Here is a 24,253-nt window from a genome sequence, read left to right on the forward strand (position 1 = left end):
AAAATATATAAACCTTCAATCATATTTAATGTACGAGCCTCAGTAACCCATCCATATGCTACTGAAGATAGATTTTAATTTATTTTGTAATTAAAAACAATTAAAACTCTAATGATTTTAGTATTGTATTGTATACAATCAAACTAAACGTGAAAGAAAATAAATAAATCTAACACCCAAATAATGACTCTACCCTAACTCTACCCCAAATTCACCTATTCTAATGTGTGTAAAACTAGAGGCGAACCTCTATTTTTACAGGGAGGAGTGTGTGTGTGAGGGACCCTAATTTAAGCTCTAAACGTTCGGCCGACAAAACCGAGGTATAGCAAACCCTAGTGTCTGTGTGATTGCCTCCCTCCATCTGTGTTAGCCGAAGCCTGGGTACAGATGAATAAGGCGCCCTAACCATGTATATAATGTGTATAAATAAATATATTTAACAAGACAACGCTTCTTCAATTACCAACAGATTTCAATGAGTAAGGATTACTCCTAATGGTCCACACGTGAGACCCTCATATCCCTCTGTCAGACCTTGAAGAGAACGTAAGAGGTATAATCGTCACCTGTGTTGGTAAAAAGGCTGACGCCAGGCCCCTCTCGCGACCTGGACCTAACTCTCTACTGGATTCCCGAGTAAACCTGCTTGTCACCGTCAGGTTAGGTGTACTCGGTAGGTTGACCATGCAACCTGACACTGAACTGGCTCTAAAATACAAAAAATCCACAAAAATAAGTAAGTATTGACACTAAAATAACAATTGAACAGATTGACAAAGAGCAGCATAGTAGCTACGCAATGTCAAACATTCAATCGTCAAAATAACAACCTTTGTTTTTACGTCTACGAATAAGCCAGAGAAAGTGACAATCCGACGGTCAAAAATATAATGGCGGTCCTGGCTTAAAACTGAGCTATTTATAACTTTCATCAAACGCTCCAGAAGTGTTAGACGCGTCTCTCGTACTTATCGCAGGGTAAAGGCACCAATAGTCAACCCCTCCACGAAATTTCTATATTCAAGAACGTCTCATTTGCCCACTAATTGATCAATAAGAATTATGAATGTTTTTACTCATCAATAATTTATTAAAGTTTAATTTTTATAGAGAATAAAACGTAATTTAATTTAGCTTATAGAAATATTTCATTAAATATAATGCAAGGCCTTTCCGCCAGCAATCAGCCTTGCGTCTACCAAGACACAGCCTTTAAATACCCAATCTACAGCCATCCCATTTTAACGCCTGGCTATTGGGTTCCGAGTTCCGTGATCTCAGTGTCCAGTGGTCAGCCACAGGATGACTACTGAGTATTTGATGTATTTCAATGAAATAAAGTCATAATAATGTAGATATTTAAAGGTGCTTGATTTAACGACTTACATTGCATTTGAAAATAAAAATAAATCTTGAAACCTATGCTCAGCCTCTATCGGCTGTCCTCTCGGTCCACGTCCCTTTAAAATTACTGCCTCAAACCCAGTAATCGGCCAGGGCTTACTTTAATATGGATTTATATTAATTTTTTACTTTTTCCAGACAAATTAAGTAATAATTACGTGAAGCAGAGCACATGCTTTAAAAAAAATATCACAATTCGGCTGCTAACGTCTGATCAAAATACCATGTGACGCTCCAAAAAAATGGCGCATATGGCATATCCCTTAATGTCAGAAGACAGCACTTCTTTGAAGTAGTGTTGTGGTTTATGCTAAACAATTATTTTAAAAATTAAGTTACTTTTCAATTCATACTTTATTAATCTATAATAACACCTACTTTTGGCACACTGGTGCATGGCTCAGCACTGATGCCTTTACCTTATACGTTTGACTAATTTATTACCCTTTAAACTCGAGTACCAATCTCCTTTTCTGATTAACGACCCACTACGAAATATGATTTAGTTAAAGTCTTTGTTTGTTGTTTAAAATTTCTCGTGAGAATATTTTGCTTCTATTCCATTTAACTTACGGAATTAATTTATTAGATATATACATACTATTTACTAGTATTTTGATTAATATTGGAACATAATAATTGAGGTTTGTAGTTTATGAAAATGATATGGACCGATTATTTGTGTCAATTATTTTTATATGTTAACTAGATCTGCTAGTGCGTCTAGTTACACACTCTGCACTATTCTGCGCCACTTCACCCCAGTTGAGTACTCCGAGGGTGGACAGGTCTTTTAGGGCTTCGTCACTCCAGCGGTATCTGGGACGCCCAGACGGACGTTTTCCATCCGGATGCCCCACATACGCTCTTCTCACAGCACTTCCATCCTCTCCAGGTGACCGAGCCAGCAGAGTCATGTGGCTTATCTCCCCAGACAGGTAGGAATTATCAGCGTGTACACAAATCTTACTTTCGACAGCAGTATAAAGAAGGCGAGTCCAAAGGCGATGATCAGTATGGAAAACACCATTAGCACTTTGAGCAGCGTCTGCAGGATCTCCAGGAACATGACCACGTAGATGCCAACCGTGTCGAACCGCTGCAGCAGGAGCAGCAGCTCGAACCAGGACAGGAACACGGTGATGGAGGCGGCGGAGAACTGGAAATTTACATGCCGTGAAACCACCCAACTATAGTCCAATACTGCAACTATGGTCCACAAGTTCAAAAGGAAATTAAGTATCTATACCAATGTTCCTTTTGGTTTACTCCTAGTTTTACCATTTATAAACATACTTTGCCTTAGAACTACAAAAATATAGTAAATTACACACCAGAACGAGAAAAATTTAGTTTATTTGTGGACCATAGTTGGGTGCTTTGGACTATAGTTGGGTGGTTTTACGGTGCTACTGTCACAAAGTTTGCATGTCGATCAAGTACTCCTGGACATTTTTCTAATGAACCTAAACTCAATATATTTGTATTTTTTCACCACACCAGCTGGTAATTTTATGTACATAGAAAATTAATTGTTTTGATGTTATGATATTGTTATTGTTTTACGTTTGCATGTATTAGTTTAGTTTATTATTGTACGCCCGAAATGGGCAAGCTGATGGACATTTGTGATGTTTATATGACCTATGTACAAACACAGCTTTGACAATAAAGAAATCTTATCTTATCTAAGGTTCTCTTGATTGTTCAAAAACGGATGAGAAAGTTGCATTTTATCCACATGTGTGGCAAAGTAATCTGACACAAATTTTGAGTTGTTTCCTTTTGCTAGCTGGTAGCATTTACTTTTAAATGATTTTGAATGACAAATATTTAATAACGATCATTTCTGTTTGCTTTGATTTGATATTCCTTCTACAGTTAGAATTCTCCTCGCGTTGGCGTGGTGAAAAAATGTGACCAAATATGTTTTACCCTCGTGCCTTGAAGCCCTCAAATCAAACCTCCACTTTTGGTTCAATTTTGGAATCTTTCTCTTGCTCGGGTATAATATTGGCACGAGTGGTTAACTTTGCTTCTTTAAATCAAATGACCAGCACCATAACCAAATGACCATTTTGACGACAATACGACGACGGTGTTGGTCAATATATTCGACGACCGGTTTGGCCTAGTGGGTAGTGACCCTGCCTACGAAGCCGATGGTTCTGGGTTCAAATCCTGGTAAGGGCATTTATTCGTGTGATGGGCATGGATATTTGTTCCTGAGTCATGGGTGTTTTATATGTATTTAAGTATTTATAAATATTTATATATTATATATATCGTTGTGTAAGTACCCTCAACACAAGCCTTATTGAGCTTACTGTGGGACTTAGTCAATTTGTGTAATAATGTCCTATAATATTTATTTATTTTATCACCCGCAATCATTTTAATACCACCTAAAACGATAAGATTAATAAGGCTTGAGTTATCTTTACTCGATAATTATAAAAAATGTATTATACATAATTAAATACCTAAGCAAATAAACAACCATAACTCGCGAAGAAAATCATAAAACTCATGATAATTTAATTTAATTAAGTACCTTTGTTATAAACTTTTCGGGCTAATATCACTCATAAATAAATAAAATAAATGCCAAAAGAGACGTAGGTAAACAATTTAGTTTTATATCTAACAAACTTTAGCTGCAGCAAAAAAAAAACGACCTCCCACTACATTGTATTTCGAATATTTTTCTGTAAGCAGTAAGTTTTGCTTTGTGGGTGAATAGAAGTTAATTACTCAAAAGTATATAAAATGTATATTTTATATACTTTTGAATAATTAACTTCTAGAGCCGTATTAGGTTTCCGAATAATTCAGATTCAAACTTAATTTCATTATATGGGTCTCTGATTGTACATAAGTCCCACGCCGAGCCAGACGACGCAATGGAGCCACGATGATGTCGTTGCCCTAATGTATTGTTTAATTTGTGTTATATGTATTTTATTTTTGTTTTCATGTATTTTCTTGTATTTTCACAATGCCGCCACTTTTGATATTTAAAATTTAACACATATCAGTGAAAGAATAAGTATCAAAGTCAAATGTCGTTCTAAAAGTTTTAATCATGTGTCGAAAGATGGCAGTAAATTTAATGTGGCTACAAAGTTTTTTTTAACGATTTACCGCTATTTCAAATTATCTTTGATATATATGCAGCCTTAAAATTTTCGACGTAATTATTTCTCTTATGTGCTAATTATGGCACTAGTACGGTAAAGTAGAGTAGCACCATTAGATGTATTATTTACTTCCTTACTTTATTCATTACATAACAATAAAATAACATTTTCTAATAACCTACAAATAGCAAACCAATGTGTCAGTAGAAAAAAAAGATAAAATTTCTACGGCAGGCTTAGAGTCAGACCACGATAAGTTGGCAGCAATTTTGATAGCCCAGACGGTGCACTTGTCAAGTAAACGTCATAATTTCATACTAGTTTGACGTTTAAAATAACCCGTGCACCGTCTGGGCTGTCAAAATCACTGCAAACTTATCTTGATTTGACTCTAACTTTCACCGCTTCATATCAAATTTGCCTCTTTTTCTACAGACAAAATTGCTTTTCCAAAATACACATACGCACCTGAATCTCAGTGTAAAACCCAAGCACCGTCGGTAGAACCATGATCGTGGAACATATATACAGCACCCACGACACCAGATTTGACGGATCGACCATGTAGTGCCATTTCTGCTCCTTCATCTTATACGCGCCTAGTACTAGGCAGAGCGCGTTGTGAATCAAAATGGCTACCGTGCTGGTGTACATCGTTACTAGAACCTCGAAATCTGCGGAGAAATACATGTTATGTCTCCTGTAAACGCTGGCCCAGCGCTGGACCAGCGAGATGGCCATGCGACGGTTATGGCTCCTCTACACGATGGACCAGCTAGATGGCCATGCGATGCTTGACAGCACGCACCATGGACTGGGCCACGGGCCACGTGTAGATTTGTACGCACCATCAAACTTAATATATATAAAACTTCGAGCAACACCGATTTCCGGCACGTCGGAAGGTATCGAAGATAGATAGAAGATATCGCTTGGGCTCCTATCTTACCTTACAAATCGTTCTGCCATTTTTTGCGGGGTTTTGCACACAGTCGTACTTCTCACTCACTACATACAAAATTCAATCTGTAATGACGACACAAGTACATAGAAAATGACTCACGTCAAAGACAAATCTTGCACACCTCGATCTCTTTTTGTGTACGGACGAGTCACAAGACGCACCCTCATGGGGATCTGCCTCTGCAGAGGGGAAATAGTACGAATGCCGTCTCCCTTCCCGGTGTTGCTCGAAGTCTTATACAGTTAATGTTTATTGTATAATTTCTGTACTTACTTGCATGAAAATCTCCTCTGTTCCGACACTGCACCTCCGTCCCATTCTGCCCTGTATTATTACCGGTCTTACTCGAATTTTTCGTCTCACACTTCTCGCCATCGAAGTTGGAGTCAGTATTCACCATTAACAAGTAGGAATACACCGTGACAAACGTTAGGAATATGCTGTAGAATAGTAAGTTGGCTAGATGGAAGTATTTCCCGTAGGAGTGCCACTTCATTTGAAGATATTTCTGGCTCAGAGGGTGAGCGAGGAGTTCTACTCTTCCGTGGGCGACCATCGCCTGAAATGTCATGGTTTAGTAGTCATTTTGAAGTGCCTCATGAAGTGCCTTGCGAGGCATCTCATGACGCGCCTCAAGAGCATCGGGAAGCAAGTGCCTTTATCCTTAAAAATACAGACAAAGAGTAAAGGTGTATCGTATTTGACGACCGATCTGTCCTAGTGGGCCCGGTAAGGCTTCGTGGGCAGGGTACTACCGACTAAGCAATAAAAGCCTTATTGTGTTCATATTTTTCAGAGTAAAGGCACTTACCCCTTGAATCATATACCCTATGTATTTTATTGACAAAGCGTCTTCAGAGTCTCGATTCTCGATGAGTCTTGATGCGTCACTTGCACCATCCCACTAACCCAGGGTTAACCGGTTCAACCGTTAACCCAGTGTCAAATTCTACCGGTAACCATGGTAATTCCAGGTTTAACCGGTTAACCTCGGGTTGGTGGGATGGTGCAAGTGGCACTTAGAATCTTAGCGTTTGTCCCTACTTTCCTAGACATGTCTTTACTGACGTGACGGACTTTGATGATTTCAGGTTTCTCTAGTAGAATACAGAATTTAACTAAATTATCTGTTACATCAAAATCTACGGCCAATCAAATAATATATGTGTACAAAAGAGAGTTGACAATCCAATGCCATTTTGTGGCGATGACGCTTTGCCAATGTTTCGTAATTTCGTAAGATCAATATGTATAAGTGTGGCGACGGGGTAAATAAAACTGGTCTTTAAATAGGGGCCTGTTGATTGATTCAAAATTCAAAATTCAAAAATTCAAAATTTTATTCTGCAAGTAGGCCTCAAGGGCTCTTTTACAAGTCAATACAACATTTATAGTAACATTTTATAAATACAACAGCCAATACCTGGGTAAACATTACATTATAATAATCTTAAAATAAATAATTACTACAATACAATAGAGATGTATAGTCTCTATGGTTAAAAGATTAGTGTTTAATAAGAGTTAATACGAATGCCATTAAACAAGTACTTAGCAAATAGCAATGTGAAGGTAACAGGCCCCAAAGTGAAGACCTGCTACACTTATCCATGACCTTACATCAGTATATTTCCATATGAAAACCTGGCACCAATTTCTAGCAGTTATAAAACGGTGTGTTGTATTTTACAAGTGCTTATGTGTGTGTTTGAAATAAGTGTGTGTACATACGTAAAACCCACAACCGGTGCCTGTAAGCTTTGACATGTGTTTGCCATGAACTGAGCGGGGGAAAGGATGAGGTACAGGTGATCTTGTTACATTTATTTACATGAGGTTAGGTTGGTAAAAATAGTTTTCTATAAGTTTTTGACAAAAAATTAGTTTTTGGTACAATCACGTCTAATAATATCGATACGAAAGTGCTAAAAGTATGTATACACGACCTTATTGCCCATATATATTAAGATAGTGTATACATATATTTGGCACTTTGTCCGTATCGATATTTTCAGACGTGACCGTGCAAGCCTTTATCGCTGACTGTACTATTCTTTCCATAGGCACCCAATACTCATCAAGGCAATTCTAAAAACCGCAAACACAATTAGGTTGCGTTGTTTTATCACAGAGTTCCTATGGCTACCTCCTGTCTCCATCATCAGATCAGCTCGATGGTTCCATAATATTGCATTGTCATCCGACTTAAACAAAATTAGACAAAATTTCAGCTCAATTGGAAAAAGGTAAGTTTAAAAAAACAAAGTTAAACAAAGATGGTTGAATTAATCTAATTGATACAAAAAACCAAAACAAACAACATAAAATGATTTCCCACTTCATGGCATTAGTTACATACACACACATGAATAAATGGTAACACTAAAATACACGCCAAGTCTGATACTGCACGAGTCCTTCTAGGTCAAGATCATTAAATTTAAGTTAAGAGGAAAGGGCACGGCCGATCTCCTTACTAATGTAGTGCCCGTTTTCCTCTCCAGATGTTGACATTATGAAAAATATTTTTACATAATTTGATGTATATTAATAATAGCTATGCCCATAACTTTGTTTTTTTATTTGGTTTTTTGATTATGATTAAAATTAGGAGCGTAAAACAGATTTCATATGAATTTTTAAATGCTCCTAAATCTTATAAAATTAATCACTAGCTAGGGCTAAGATGGTCGGCTCTTTATCATTTGTCACCATTCCTGTCACGTTCTAACAAGTATGTAAGTACAAAAGTGACGGGCATAGTGACAAGCGATAAAAATGGAACCATGCTGTCACTGCTGTGGTGCATTTTTGCCCACGTCAAACTTTTATATGTTAATCAATAATCAATATCATCATTCACCACAACTCTCCTGACTACACGAGAGCGATAAGAATGTAATTTGTCTGGTATCTAATGTATTTTAGTGTCCCACCATCCACTGGCCAAAGCTTCAAAGTCAAGCGTCAGACTCACGTTGACAACTGACAACGGTTCAGGTCTATACTTCGGGTCGTTCAGCGCGACCCTCAGCGCGTCAATCTCCTCCTTTGAGTGTTGGTAGTTGCCAAAAGAATACTTAATCTGTGACAAGAATATACTGTTAATATGTGTACTCTACTTACGTTCAACGCTGGGAGCGGTACGGTCTGGGATTTGGGGACGGCGTCCTGTTTCTTCGTTTCGTCGTCCGTTAGGACGGGGCAAAGGGCTTCGAAGTTGTATTTGATCTAAAGTGGAAAAGCTGCTTAGTGTTTGCATTGGTTTATGCGTCACCGTTTTATACAATGATTTTTCTTTGATATGATTTGGGAAACCTGAAAAAGACCCTTCCTAATTGTAAAAAAGCGATGAATTTATTTACTTTACCTTTACTTGCTCCTTATTACAACTGCCCATAAAATGATACTTTACGTAGCTATTAAGCGTGCACAAAGTACGTTTTTGTGAACTAGAACTTTTTACTGTAATAGAAACGTATTTTTTTTAAATCACTATTGTCCATAACCTCTATATCCACTGCAAAATATTTGGATGTTCAAAAAGTTAGAAGTTCAAGGATGAAGGCGTGCTGCTATTTTATCGCACCTTTAACAAATCTTCGTTTAATATACCTACTACGTGAGCAAGTTTTATTTGTAAAATGACAGTTAATCAATGAGAGTGACAATTTGGTATGACAAAACGTACCTACTTTCGGCTGTTGTATCAAAATTCTGTTTGAAACTAATCCAGTCTAAGGGTTTTACCTCCCCGTGGCATGATATAATAAGCTGGGAACTCGTATACTTTCGCTCATGACAAGTAATATTCCAAACATTTTTTCACGCAGTCATACGGAAGGTGACCTTTCCAGCTATTATCTCTCATTCCGAAGTCGACCCCCTTTTTCGGTTAAAGAGGACTGGGTTAAACTCTCCGAACAGCTGCAAGCGTTACCTGTTATCAGTACTTACGTAGAAGCTCTTAGAGTCCTTCTTACAATTAGCCTTGGTGATGCACTTGTCCTGGACGGCCTCGAACACGCGGGGCATGTACGCGATCAGGGCCAGCGTGACGCAAGGGTGCCGGTCGGACCTTAGCGCCATTACTTCGTGGGCCCTGGGTCAAAACATGCAGGGTTACGCGGAAGAACTGTGCCAAAATATTGATAACACGCCGGAACAAATGTATGTGGTAAATACCCTGGACGCAATTCAATTATCTAAATAACGTCAGTTGCGTGTGCATTTCACTCGTACTTGGCCGTACATGTATTGGTGGGAGCGAGAGGCACGGGCGTCTGATTTCATTAAAATATCAGACGTACGGACGTCTGATATCATTTAAATATTATTTTGATGTTGCAATGTACGTTTGAATTCACCTCTTGTTGTCAATAATATTTATAGGTTAGGATTACCATATTAGCTTGATATCGTTTATTACACTCAGAATATTTGTTTGATGTGATGCAAGGCTTTTTTGCGTTGACGTTCATCCTCATACTCTGGACCTAAGCACAACACACTTTCATCAATAGGAAGTTTCTTCAGCAAACGCTCTGGCTGTGGAATGACCTCCATGCCGAGGAGCTCATTCCATAGCTCAAGGAACTACAATATCGGGTTACTCAAAAATGATGTGACGACTCTGGTAGTCTTCTACGCTATGCTTTTTTAGACAAATGACACATTGTTGATGCGATATAAGAAAAAAAAATCATGACGTGAAATTCTTTGTCCTTTGTATGGAGGGGTTGGGGTTAGCCGACTTGGACGACCTGCCAGATTTGCCTTCGCGTCAAAAAAAATTTTCACAAATAAAACTCGATACCGTACCTCTGTTCGTGAGTGACCATCGCCAGCGCGGCTTCCGGGAACTTGTAATAGATGGCGTAATCGATGGCGCTCATGTCCATATTGTTATAGCTCAGTCTACACCCCATAGACAACAGCAGGGCTATGGAGTTGGGCTTATTCTCCATCGTGGCTAGGTGGAGGGGTGTGTTCTGCAACATAAAAAAAATTATATACCTAATTATATATAATAATAATTCAGCCTATATACGTCCCACTGCTGGGCACAGGCCTCCTCTCATGTGCGAGAGGGCTCGGGCTATAGTCCCCACGCTAGCCCAATGCGGATTGGGGACTTCACATACACCTTTAAATTTCTTCGCAGATGTATGCAGGTTTCCTCACGATGTTTTCCTTCACCGAAAAGCTAGTGGTAAATATCAAATGATATTTCGTACATAAGTTCCGAAAAACTCATTGGTACGAGCCAGGATTTGAACCCGCGACCTTCGGATTGAAAGTCTGACGTCATATCCACTCGGCCACCACCGCTTCCTATACCTAATTATAATACACAAAAATTCACGAGAATCGATTAAGAACGACAAGGGGGTCTAGCCAAGATATAAGCGGATCGAAAAGAAAAAGATATCGAAATAACAAATGCAATGAGAAGTAATGTATTCATTTACATACAAATTTTCATTTTCAATTGGCGTTTTCTATCATAAACTGTCTCTTGTAGAGGAAACTAGCCGGACATAGGAAAGTTTTTTTATGGTTCCGTACCAAAAAGTTACAAAAGGAACCTTTATGGTGTGCTGTCACATCGCTAAATATCTCGAGAATCACTTAAGCTATCGATTTACAATTTGGAATAGTTATGAACAACTCTAACCCAGACACATTGAAAGTATTATTTTATGTTTTATTTCCTCCAATATCACATACTTACCTCGCCCAACTAGCGGAATGTAAAACTTTAACTCAACTACCTATTCGTAGGGAAGAGCGGTGCCTCCCAATCCAGGCAATTCTTTGCTTACCGTGCGGCTCCTTCCCCTTAATCATGGCCATTTGTATTTTAAAGAAATAAAGAATTTTGTGTTTGTATTTTGTATAACTACGAGTTTTTTGCTTTGGTTTCATTGCACTTTAATTTCGTTTACTTAAGTTCCTAGATCTCAAAATGATACAGTGTCAAAATGCCTGTTTTTTCCCCCAAAATACCACATTCCCAAATTGTACAAACTTCAAATCGACATTTATATAGTCCTCCTCGTCGATTTTGATCACGGCAACTCCAGAAAATGATGGATTTCACCTGTTATGGGCTCTGTGGCTGGCCGAACTTGGTCTTAAGGACCCTTCTGCAGGCGTTACAATAGAGTTGGCCAGATGACAACCTATAAACATCAGACAACAAGGCCAATGTTATAAATACCTTATAGACTAACATATATAAAACGATAATTTAGTAATTACGAGTATGCGGCAAAACGCCATGGCTCCGTTGAATGGTATGTTCTTAGTCGGATGCGGCAGTTTGTCCAGGAACCTTCGAAACACGACGCCCGAACATTCGGGATCTCTCTAGAGTGTATGTAGAGCTTACCCCATCTTTATCCACTTGGTCTAGCAAATGCAAGTGCACGAATCGCAGCAGCTCGATGGTCTGCACGTAGCCGCTCATGGCGGCTAAGTGGAGGTTCCTGCCGTTACATCTGTTTTGGAGTGAAAGCGTCGATGTCTAGTCGACTGCTGCTTGACGCAACGTTGGCGCAACTGCGCAACAACACCGTTTTCCATAGCGCTGGCTAGACGCTTACACTCAAAAGACGCTAGTGTGGGATCTCTATAGAGTGTACGTAGTTCTTACCCCATCTTTATCCACTTGGTCGAGCAAATGCGAGTGCACGGATCGCAGCAGCTCGATGGTCTGCGTGTAACCGCTCATCGCGGCCAAGTGCAGCGGGTTCCTGCCGTTGTGGTCTCTGTTTTAACAGTTATAACATTAGCACTAATAATGGAATAGTGGTCTACGTTAAAGTTCATTCGGATTGCGATTGTATTGCTGAGAACCTAAATGCTATAGCATTGTAGCAGAGGAACCTACTTAGCTATATGCATGAATCTTTTAGCAGATGACAATCGATTCAAATTCCCGATTCGTAAAACGATTTGTGAACGAACGAAACGATTTGTGATAGTGATTTAAATGTTTCTAGTAAACCTGCTAACTTTTGTACTCTAGAAGCTCCTAAACTCCGATAATAAATATGGCGCGCGCACCGTGACCAAAAACAGCCCATACAATTATTTAATTCAATATACAATAGGGTAATTAAAAAATGTTCTTTACAAAAATGTTATAAAATATTGCAGATTTTACATTTTAGGATTAATTTCGTGTTATTGAACGTATTCATTGAACAAACATTATAAATAATTAATGCGTTACTGATTCAATTCCTCCACTCATTTTATCAATAAAATTGTGAATGATATCGCCCGTTTCCCAATGCTGAAATAGTGTTGTGGCTCCTTGTTTTTATGCCATATATTGTATTCATTGTAATTGTAATTTCATTTTATGTATAGGTATCAATGAACAGTTTGCCTTGGAATCAACCACAAAATCACGAAAAATGTTACGGCTAAGGAACCCTAAAAAGTTTCATAAATTTCAGCTGATCAGTCAATGTTTTATAGTTATTAGACAGCCATCGATCTTAAGACTGCTTCTATTCTTAAAGTTGTTCAGTAAAACCTGTCGCAGTTTGGCATAACTTTGAATAACCACTAGGTACTGGAACACAGACTTTATTTTTCGATTGAAAGATAAATATATAAGACATTTAATTCGTGATGATCACAAAACATGTACAAACAACAAAAGCAAAAAAAAAAAACAGAATATTCAGTGCGCACCACGAAATGGACCCTACTCAGCATAAGGGTAATAGCTATGAAACCAGCGTTGGTCTTCCGTAGGGCCCATTTAATGATTCAATGGACAGAATTTCTTCAAACATGCCCGGAAATGTTGCTTTTACATTCGTAAAAAGAAGGCTGCGAAATACAGTGTTTCACGTACATACAAGATTCTACACATACAGGCTCCTACACATACAGGCTTCTACATATACACGCAAATTACTTACATATCAACGACAACTATGTACAAGCACTTTAGGTACATACCTCGGCTGGGATAAAATTTACCGGCAAGCCCCTAAATTTTAGTATTTGTAGTAAAGAACATAAGGTACCTACCATTAAAGTAAGAATACTCCTAGTAGTTAGGGTTCCGATTATCTCTCTTCGGCTAAACAATCGTAACAAATTGTTGGATCGAATCTTCTATCAGAAACTCTTTCATTCTCTTATCTTTCATCTGTCTCCGTTAAGCAACCCTAATAAACTGTAACATCTAATTGGCTTCTATCAATCTCTTTCATTGTATATTCTTCCATCCATTTCTTAACGCACTCCCATACCATGGTTCAGCACAACACTGGTATGGCCCTCCGTTGAGATACAGCCCAATGGTAAACAGATGAGTACAAATACAAATACAAAACTTTATTAATAACGCCAAAGTTATAGGTCATAATGTCTTAATAATAGGTACAATAGTACTTAAAACAAACATATCAATGTCACAGAGTAATATTTAATATAGATCTCATTCACATTAATTCTCATTTCATATAAACAACATAATATAAGTTAATACAATTTCATAGTACCTTAATAACCTATGTACACGGTAGTTTAAAAAACTCATCGACGTCATACAAAGATAAGGTTAGTAGCCACTTTCGTAGTCTACATTTAAATATATCGGTGGAGGCTGCATCTCTGACCACTGCGGGCAGTCTGTTATAAACGGACGGGCCCATAATGTATGGAGAACGCTCTGACTTCGAAAGCTTGTGCTTAGGAGTGACAAGACGGTAACTGTATTTATTGCTACGGAGCGCATGACTCTGATTTGTACCGTGTTTTTTGAACAAGTGTAAGTTTGAGTGAGTGAGTAGACGGGCGGACAACGTAAGCTTAATAATATGACTACAATTGTATTGTAGCCGTTCACAAACGAAAATTGTTAAATGTAATCTTTTAGGGGTGAACTACAACATTAACGTTAACGCAGAAGTGGTTGACCTAAGAGTATGTGATGAAAAGACCTAGAAGCGTGTTTCAACAGCTAACCTGAAATTTCACTCAATCGGGAGGGTCGAAAGTATACAGGGGAGCTATTTTCCCAGCGGTGGGACGCCTATAGGCTTAAAATTTGTATCAGCAACTCTTTCATTCTCTTTTCTTTCGTCCATGCCCAAACAATTTTAACTGACTTCAGAATCCCAGACCTATGCAGTAGGGCCCCTCGGTTCAGCAGCAACTGCACGACCCTAGTGTGGCCCTCGCGCGACGCTATGTGCAGCGGCGTCAGGCCCTCGCCGTCGCTCTCATTGATGATGAATGTGCCCTTGTCTGAGTCAAGAAGCTGGCAGGCGGTGTGGTAACGCCCGTATCTGAATAATTCATAAATGAGTTAAAAATGCGATCGTTTTATGGTCTTCAATAGTAATTCCACTTTCCCAAGTGATGACTTTCGAGAGCATGCACGAGGTACTGTAAAAATACCGAATTTTGAATTTTGAATTTTGAATTTTGAATTTTTGAATTTTCAGATTCTGGCTTAGTGACAATGCGTTGTCGCTTTTTGAAGTATGTATAAGGTAGCACACGGCGCCTTTTTACAGCAACTCAGTACCAATGCAGTCGCAAAAAGGCCAAGATACAATTGCGATGCTGTTTCTGGTCAATGTAAAGCATCTTGTTCACGGGTAACTGGCCTGGTAATCACGGTTTATATCCCGGTCGATTTAAGTCTAGTAAAACTAACCGTGAATCATTCAAAACTGCTAACAACAATTCCAAATTAGTACAGACTTTTTCCAAAAATCGGTCAACAACTTCTTCTTTTTCCTCGCGTTGTCCCGGCATTTTGCCACGGCTCATGGAAGCCTGGGGTCCGCTTGACAACTAATCCCAAGATTTGGCGTAGACACTAGTTTTTACGAAAGCGACTGCCATCTGACCTTCCAACCCAGAGGGTAAACTAGGCCTTGTTGGGATTAGTCCGGTTTCCTCACGATGTTTTCCTTTACCGAAAAGCGACTGGTAAATATCAAATGATATTTCGTACATAAGTTCCGAAAAACTCATTGGTACGAGCCGGGGTTTGAACCCGCGACCTCCGGATTGCAAGTCGCACGCTCTTACCGCTAGGCCACAAGCGCTTCTTAAAAATCGGTCAACATACGAAAAATCGAGAAAATCCTCTTTCCAAATTTGGAAGGAATGCTAAAGATACCTGAATTTCAAGTCATACCTGGCAGCAAAATGCAGAGGGCTCTCATTGTTGTTGTTTTTCAGATTAATGCAGGCTCCTAATCTGATCAGGTTCTCTAGGGACCTGATGTGGCCTTCTCGGCTCGCGTAGTGGAGGGGAGAGCAGCCGGTCATGTCCTTCTCGTTCAGGAGCTGGGCTAGGCTCTTCTCGCAGCGGTCCTGGTGGGGATATTAAGTGACGGTTTTAGCAATGCTGCTGGTGTATGATTTTCCTAGGTCTGATATGGTTAATTTTGACATTTATGTAAAAACATTATGACCCAAAAAATCTCTAATATTATCTTTAATCCTGGCCATAACAGATCACGTCACACGACGTTTCTAATATCTGGCAGTTCTGATCTAAATAGTGCTCTACGCATATTTTACGGGCATATTACGCGAGTAATGTGTGTATCTAATAGATTTTTTTTTTTTTCCGGACAATATCCATAACACACAAAACAACAAACAATCAAAATATTTACATTAAATTAACATTATTCATTAATTTTAAGTTGTATATTTTTATGACCATATTTGAAACCAAGAACCCTTGTATAATGTTATTCATTTAGAAATATTTTTCGGGCAGTGATTGTTATGCTAACCTTGCAGTTGGCAGCGGATTCTTCCAGCCTGATGAGATGCAGATGCAGCAAATTACGGGAGTACAGCCTTATGTCCACGGATCAGGCATATGTTTATCGATGGTTAAGAGTTCTGCTCTAACTTACCTTGCAGTTGGCAGCAAATTCTTCCAGCCTGCCACCGTTCATCACGACTAGGTGCAATACGTTGCGGGAGTTGATGTCCTTCAGTCGGATGTCGGCACCCAGGCGGATCTGGCAAATGTAAAGTTGGTAAGAACTATATTCTCATGAGAATTAATGTATTTTAAAAACGTGAGTGGTATTTCAATTAAATCATGATGTCTCCAAGCAGTTAATTGTATGAGAGAGAGAGAGAGAGAGAGAGAGAGAGATAGAGAGAGAGTACGTGTAAGGACAACATAAGGTTCTATCAAAATTACAGTAATAAAAAATTTCTTCCTTCAAATATTTGAGTGTTTTCTAGAAAAGACGCGAGTTTTCTGGAAGTTTTTCATAACCTTACCAGTGTATGAACTGTCCTCCACCCTGCTCTGGAGGCAGCCAGTAGAAGGGGAGATCTTCTCTCCTTATCCAGGGGGTTGATGTCCGAGCCCTCCTTCACCAGGTAGTCAACGATGTCCGGGTGATCGAACATGGCGGCACAGTGGAGGGGCGTCATGCGCTGGACGTCGCAAGAGGTGAGGCAGGCCAGCTTCTCTTTCGGCTGCATCGTGAACATCAGTTTGACGATTTCTAGAGCGCCCTGTAGAAAATGATGGACATGTACTTGTAGTTATCTGTGGAAGTATTATATAAGTATGTAAGTTGATCAATAAATAGTATTATGTAGACTGTCGGCTATATATGCACTTCTTTAGAGTTATTGAAATTGTTGACGCAAGAACGATAGGATCAAGAGTTTACAAGAGCTGACAATATCCAATGACTGGCTGGGTCGAAGTTAAACTTTCGTGAGACATATAATAAAATATTTAAACAAATACGGTTCAACTCACGTCGCTATTGACGACATTTTTCTGCTGGATATTCTTTTCAGCTGCATAAGGCATTTTAGAACCGTAGGAGGAGGAGTAATGATGATAACTTTGAATCGCTTGAGGAAGGCACAAGTCGAACGCACTTTGAGATTAGATAAATAAAATTCTTCAAGAATGATTTCTCTTACTTTACACGAAGCGTCAGGTATTAGCGTCTTATTCACTTCTCATTTCTGTTTCATTCTGTAAACATACTAGCTAAGTACTTACAAGTAGAGCTATTACAGTGAGTACAAAAATGAAAGCCTTCGAAGAGTTAGTAGAGGTGAGTAGAACTAGATGCGAAGCGTGACTAGTTAAAGACCTGACAACCTGCGGGCATCAAATACAATTTTGTCACAGGGGTGCTGACTTGGGGTGAGTGTGGCCGTACATTAGCTACAAAAATAGACTACGTTAGCCACCTGAGAGTTCACGATCGTCGCTCTTACTGGTCAGTACCAACCCTGTCACCGTGACCGAAACCAGCCAAGGCAGGACAATGACGGCATTGACGTACCTGGGCACACGCCAGATGCACCGGTGTAGATAAGTCATGTTGCTGTGTAGATATTTTTGCGCCGGAGCGCAGGCACAGCTCCACGGCCTTGATGTCGCCGCCGTGCACCGCCGAGTGCAGCGGCACGTTGCCCTCGTTGTCGTATAGCGAGATCATCTGGAAAATATGAACATATGAAACTCTAAATTGACCAAGAAACGAGATTCAATATTAGATTAGTGGTTCTCCACTCTACGCCAAAGTTCAGAAATTTGCATTTGTCTTATAGAAGTAATAAGCTACGATGAATGCTTCTCATCAAGTATTTCAATAAAATTGTCAATCAAAACTGCTCGTATGTGCAGCCGAGAACCTTCCTCCCACGAAAGAACGGGGCGATGTTGGTGTATAAGCGAATTGATAGAGTTTTTGAAAAGGGGGCTTTTCTAAAATACTAGGTCTACCTGCTCGCGAGTGCACCCTAAGGACTCCCCCCACTGCAGGAACACCTCCATAGTGCGTGAGGAGGCGTTCTTGGCGGCCTCGTGGATGGGGTAGTAACCGTTGTTGCACGGCCGCTTGCAGATGGCGCCCAAGTCGGTGATCTGTGAAAGTTTTGAATGTTCTCAAATGCACTTGAAGCTAAAGCGAACGTAACAAGATTAATGATGAAATAAAAGACCTTTAGGGATTCTAAAGTTTGCTTCGTATAGCCGAACCAGCATAACACCTGGTCAAGTTTAAGACATTACCAGAAATAGCGCACAGATCATGGTCATATAACGCATTACCTGTTGCAATGGAACTTGCACTTTGCCTTTTGCATGATAAATGAATGAAGCTTTTAATTCGGGCACAAACCATCCATATTATGTTAGTATTACCACTTATATTAGGTGTGTTAGTGGAAAGTATAAATTACAATTAGAATGCACATGTAAAAACATCCAGTGAGTAAAGATAGGGCTGTCCATCCTCTCAGCTATCACCTTCAGGAGAGTGTTGGTACTGCTCCGCCCGCGCTCGCCCAGGGACGCCACCCGGTCGGTTCTCCATGGGGCGAACATTCCTGACGCCCTGCAGCGCCAGAGCAGGGCTTATACCTGGATGGCATTACCAGCACTCTGGCGCATAATTCTCGGTCATATATGACTGGAGCTGTTAAGCCGGGTCTTGTTGATCAACACCTGGAGCACCTGGATTATAATGATATCACCAGAACTCTGGCGCATAAGTCGTGGTCATGTACTTATATCGCCAGACTGACTAGAGCTGTAAAACCGGCTTTTGTAGTTCAACACCTGGATCACCTGGATTATAAAGACATTACCAGAACTCTGGCGCACAGGTCGTGGTCATGTATAGCTGCGAAGTGGAGCGCGGTGCGGCCGTGCTCGCCTCCCAGGTCCACGTTAAACTGGCTCTTGTACTTGGCGAAGGTCTGGAGCACCGTCACCTAAGTAAGTATTTTATTTGTAAATATAGGTAAAATGACAGTGACGGTCAAGGTACACTCACAAACCTTAATTGTTGGCCTATTTAGTTAACATTGTACATTTGGAAATCCAGGAGAGAGGCTTTTTGCCCAGCAGCGGGACAATCAAACAGGAAAAAAAATATAGACAGCCAAATAAAACAACCCTGCCTTTGTTTTATTTTTTTTGTTTAGGACTACGTTTAATAAGGTGTATTATATTAAAAAATATATACCATGACGGTGGCAAACAAGCATACGGCCCGCCTGATGGTAAGCAGTCACCGTAGCTTATGGACGCCTGCAACACCAGATGTATTACATGCGCGTTGCCGACCCTTTAAAAACCTGTACACTCCTTTTTTGAAGAACCCCATACCCCTCGGGAAAAATGTGTTAAATCTGTAGTTATAAATATTCAATAATCATTACCAATGACACGCTTACAAGAAAAATACCTCTAAACTTCGCTTCATGGCGCCTATTTTTTTTTTTTGGTATAATCTAAACTTTAGTTCGGTGAAAGAAAATTAATAAGCAACCTAATAAGGCCATCCAATTCTTGGAAATTTAAGATGTCGCACAAAACTTGTTTCTGTGTTAGTACTACGAAAATTATTAAATCCAGGAATTTCTCACTTGCCTCTTGTTAATTTGCGATAAAACCTAAAATGAACTAATACAATATAATTCATTGAGAAGGTATTTGTTTAGAAGGTAATGCTTATTAAGGCCTTTGCTTGAACGTTGACATCGAACAGGGGTCCTGGGTTCGAATCTGGAGGGCGTTAATTGTGTGTTTATCACAGATATTTGTTCCTGGGTTGTGAATGTTTTCTATGTATTTAATTATTTATTAATTATTATATATGTATATCGTCATTTAGTCACCACAACACAAAGCTTATTGAGCTTACTGTGAGACTAGGTCAATTGTGTACGATGGTCCCATAATATTACGTCATCCAAAGTAATATTTCGTGCCTCAACACAATACGAGACAAAAGAACGAATGAATTCTTGGTACTCGGCCAAAAAACCGCCCTCGTCGATATAGGACAGCCATACAATTTGTTTCCGAAAAACAACGAGTCATTATAAAAACTTCCGAAACAAATTATTGCAATATAAAAAAAGTTTTAAAAGCGAATGTTCTAACAAAAATTACAAATTTAACTGGAGCTGGATTCGGATTTAACAATGTGTTTTGATTTGGTTTTGATACGACATGGATGATCGTTAGTGATGGGCGTGCATCTCACGTGCGACTTTCACTTCATTTCGCATGGAAAAATCAGCGTAGGTAAGCGATTTTCAAGGTCATATTAAAACCAGTTGAGTTTGAGCCATAACAAATTGTTAAATGTTAATTGGGCTCAACATTTCCGATTATAAAACACACTGTAATCTGTTATCCGTATGAATTATCTGAGCTGTCAAATAAAAGACATTGTTTCTTTTGTGCACCGCTGGGATTACCTAATTTCTCAATAATTAGAAGGATCAAGCGAGTTTAAAAGCTAATTTTAGTATTCTATTTATATGGTTCAAATTCATGTAACCTCATTTGGAGATAATACGTTTGGGTAATGTACGACAGGTAAGAACAGTTGGGGATAACAAAAAGCTGTTACATAAATTTGAGCCATATGTGTATAACGCTAAACTTGCCTTTTAAACTTGCTTGATCCTTCTCACTGATGAGAAATTAGGTAGCCATATCGCTGCATAAAAGAACCTAATATGCGTTTGTTTAACATCTTAGGGTTTAAGCCAAAACATTCAAAAATACCACAGAGAAAGACACGCACGTTTAACTTACCTATAACATATTATCTTCGTAGAATTCTCAAATGCACTAATGTTCTCAATACAAAAACGGTCCACGACTACGTCCGAACTTCTCAACAATTGACTCTTTACTAACCGGTACACTTAGATATACCAGTTATTGAACTTGAATAGCTAATATGTTGACAACGAGAAATACACCTGTGCGCCGAAGAAACGTATTCCCAAATGAAGGATATACCTACACAATAAGGCCCACGCTTACATCTGGGGATTGGACTGTTATATTTTTAATAAGGCCTTAAGGCAAGACCACACCGTGCACTATAGTTTGACTAATTAAATTTGAATAGACTTCTCTTAAAAAACCGTTAAGTTTATTAATAGTTCGCTAATGGCGTGTGTTTGCAGAGCATAACGTTCTTCGGTAGTTGCTTCTAGTAAGTTAATAGCAGGACTTTACAAATAACAAAGTGCTTCAAGACTAATTCTTCATTTTCTGCACACTTCTACGTTAATTTACTGTAAAATAAACTATCAATATCACATTTTAAATACCTCGCCATTTTGAAGTTAACCGGAAATCCGGCTCAGACGGTTTGACATTATGTTAGCAGTGACAACTGTCAACATTTGATAATGTCAAATTACTAAGAACATATGACGTTTATAATGGCACTTGGTACTTTATCACGTCAAAGTCGATTACGACACATGGGAACATTATGGGAATCGAACTGGTCAAAAAAAGGTCGCTTCGTTTTAACTGTACCGTCTAAACGCCACATTCCGTATAATATTTTAAATTTCAAATCCAAATTTAACGGTTTAAACTATACTTTTGTCTGTATCTAAGTAACAAAAGTAAAAAAAATATAGTATTTTCACTACACCAACTGGTAAAGGCTCTCTAGATTATTCAAAATCTGATGAAAAAGTTGCATTTTATCCACAAGTGTGGCAAAGTAATCTAATGCATATTATGAATCGTCTACGGAATGTAGGAAAACTGACAATGCGCTTACCGCTGCGTTTACCACGTAAAATTAATGCAGTATACTAGATATATACAATGGGTGTGCGGCAAAACCGTCGCGTTTCACGCTGCGATTATCGCAAAAACCGCGCGCTTCACTCTCGCGACGTCAGTCTTTAATCAACCATCTAGATCTCACCTAATTCCATCCCAGTGCCAAATAACTTGTGCCTGCGCCCTAATATGCCTTGACCTTCGTCTAGCTTTGTAAGTCCTACCATATCTGCAATAAGATCGTATCTCCATTCAAACGCCTTTGCACACGACACCTTTGCACATTCGAATGTCGATAAAAGGTGTCAAACACATATATATGTCTAAATATATAAAAGAGTCACGTTACATGAATGCTGACCTCCAAAGACTGAATATACACGGTGCTCACGAGGAACCCGAAAGATTTTAACCACGTACTTCGGAGGCTAAATGAAGGATTTTTTTTTAAATGAGATTCAGTAAATTTGGGCAAAAAAAAATTCTTTCCGGTTTTTTTTTTCAAATTTTGAACGTATTTGTACATAAAAAGTTATGGTAAAACTGGCACTGAAAATATTTTACTACGATTTTTTTTGTAAAAACTAGTTCTTGCAAAGGTAACTTGTCACTTTTTGACATCTATCAATAAGGATATTTAGACTACGCCCCATATTGGCATCATCGCGATCAAAAAGGCGTTTTGCACTAAGTTACGATAAGAAGATGTTTTTTTTCATTGGTATTAACTCTGAAACTAGGCGAAATCCAGAAAAGTTTATATGACATTTTAGTCTCTAAATGTGATCAGTAATACACTGTCAAAATCTTTCGGGTTCCTCGTGAGCACCGTGTATATAAAGTGAAGTTCAATAGAAATTGTAAATACTGGAATCAACCAAATTTACCTTCATTACTTCGTAATCTTGCACTTTTAATAAAATAATAATAAAAATTCAGCCTATATACGTCCCACTGCTGGGCACAGGCCTCCTCTCATGCGAGAGGGCTCGGGCTATAGTCCCCACGCTAGCCCAACTCACTAACACTTTTAATAAGTTTTTTTAATATTTTTTTAATAAGTTTTATTAATTTAATAATAATAATTGCACTAAATAAATATTATAGGATATTCTTACACAGATTGACTAAGGGTCTCCCCAAACTAGTCGACGCCGTTTCGGCAAATCGCGTACGGAAAAAGCTTTATGTCAACGCAATAAGAGCGAATAAGTCGTAAATCGGCTCGGCCCACGCGAAACGACGTCTTTCGACGGGAAAACGGCGTTTTGCCGTAAAACTGTTCGCATTCGTACGACGCTGTTTGCAGCCTACCGCACACGTTCGCATTCATAAATCTCCTTATACCGCCGTACGGTGCCGCAAAGAGTTGAACGGCTCCGATCACGGCCGAGTACCTACGATAAGGACCGGTCAGAGCTGGCGGAAGCCTTTCAGCGTCTTCGACGGCCGAACATAGCTGACGACGGCCGAACAGAGCCGATGACGGTAAAAATGCTGGTAAGCCTTTTTTTCCATGCCCGTCTACGTAAAATATCCAGCATCACAGGTTATTATATAATATGTAACAATTACCAAGGAAAATAATCTTACAGGTCTGTTCAATTTCAAACTCAGGTTGTTACTAACAACCAGTCTCCAGAAATGAGATTTACGATTGCCGATCACCCGCTGTCCTACATCTGTTCGTCGGACTCAACGGCTGTACGTGTGCTGTCTGACGTCTCGACGGCAGGACGGAGCACGGGAGAGCCGACCGTCGCTTTACAACTGTTGCGATAGCAAGTCGCAAGCGATCGGGCGTCTCTACGGCCGCAAGGAGGATGAGACTGCTAAACGCAGGTGTCCAACCGCGGAGACGGTCGATCGGCTAAATGCGAATAGTGTGGTGTAAAACACTCGGCGAAAGCCGACTCCGCGTCGACTGGTTTGGGGAGACCCTAAGTCTCACGTAAACTCAAGAATGCTTCTGTACCCCTAGTGTAAATAAATTCGATTTTGAAACGTGACGTACGCGTTTGCGTTTAGTCTCATTTTGTATTGGATTTAGAAAGAGCGCTCCAAGCGGGACGTTTTGGAAACTCAAAATCCTATACAAAATGAGACTTAACGCAAACGCGTTCGTCACGTTATGAT

The 24,253-nt window shown here is 39.4% G+C and overlaps 1 protein-coding gene across 1 annotated transcript in view; it reads right to left on the reverse strand.

Moving 5' to 3' along the window:
- LOC133529347 (transient receptor potential cation channel subfamily A member 1) overlaps positions 1-24,253 on the reverse strand; it is a 121,784-nt gene that overhangs the window by 17,926 nt on the left and 79,605 nt on the right. The window contains exons 7-21 of the mRNA XM_061867046.1: positions 19,153-19,278; positions 18,287-18,427; positions 17,844-17,999; positions 16,810-17,049; positions 16,431-16,538; positions 15,695-15,873; positions 14,667-14,831; positions 12,170-12,284; positions 10,333-10,502; positions 9,469-9,613; positions 8,638-8,742; positions 8,489-8,596; positions 5,877-6,070; positions 5,016-5,247; positions 2,378-2,566 (exon numbers count right to left, since the gene is read on the reverse strand). Of these exons, the coding sequence (XP_061723030.1) occupies positions 2,378-2,566; positions 5,016-5,247; positions 5,877-6,070; positions 8,489-8,596; positions 8,638-8,742; positions 9,469-9,613; positions 10,333-10,502; positions 12,170-12,284; positions 14,667-14,831; positions 15,695-15,873; positions 16,431-16,538; positions 16,810-17,049; positions 17,844-17,999; positions 18,287-18,427; positions 19,153-19,278 (2,373 nt within the window). The remainder of the gene's footprint in view (positions 1-2,377; positions 2,567-5,015; positions 5,248-5,876; positions 6,071-8,488; positions 8,597-8,637; positions 8,743-9,468; positions 9,614-10,332; positions 10,503-12,169; positions 12,285-14,666; positions 14,832-15,694; positions 15,874-16,430; positions 16,539-16,809; positions 17,050-17,843; positions 18,000-18,286; positions 18,428-19,152; positions 19,279-24,253) is intronic.

The sequence above is a fragment of the Cydia pomonella genome, chromosome 1, assembly GCF_033807575.1.
Source record: "Cydia pomonella isolate Wapato2018A chromosome 1, ilCydPomo1, whole genome shotgun sequence".
Classification (NCBI taxonomy): Eukaryota; Metazoa; Arthropoda; class Insecta; order Lepidoptera; family Tortricidae; genus Cydia; species Cydia pomonella.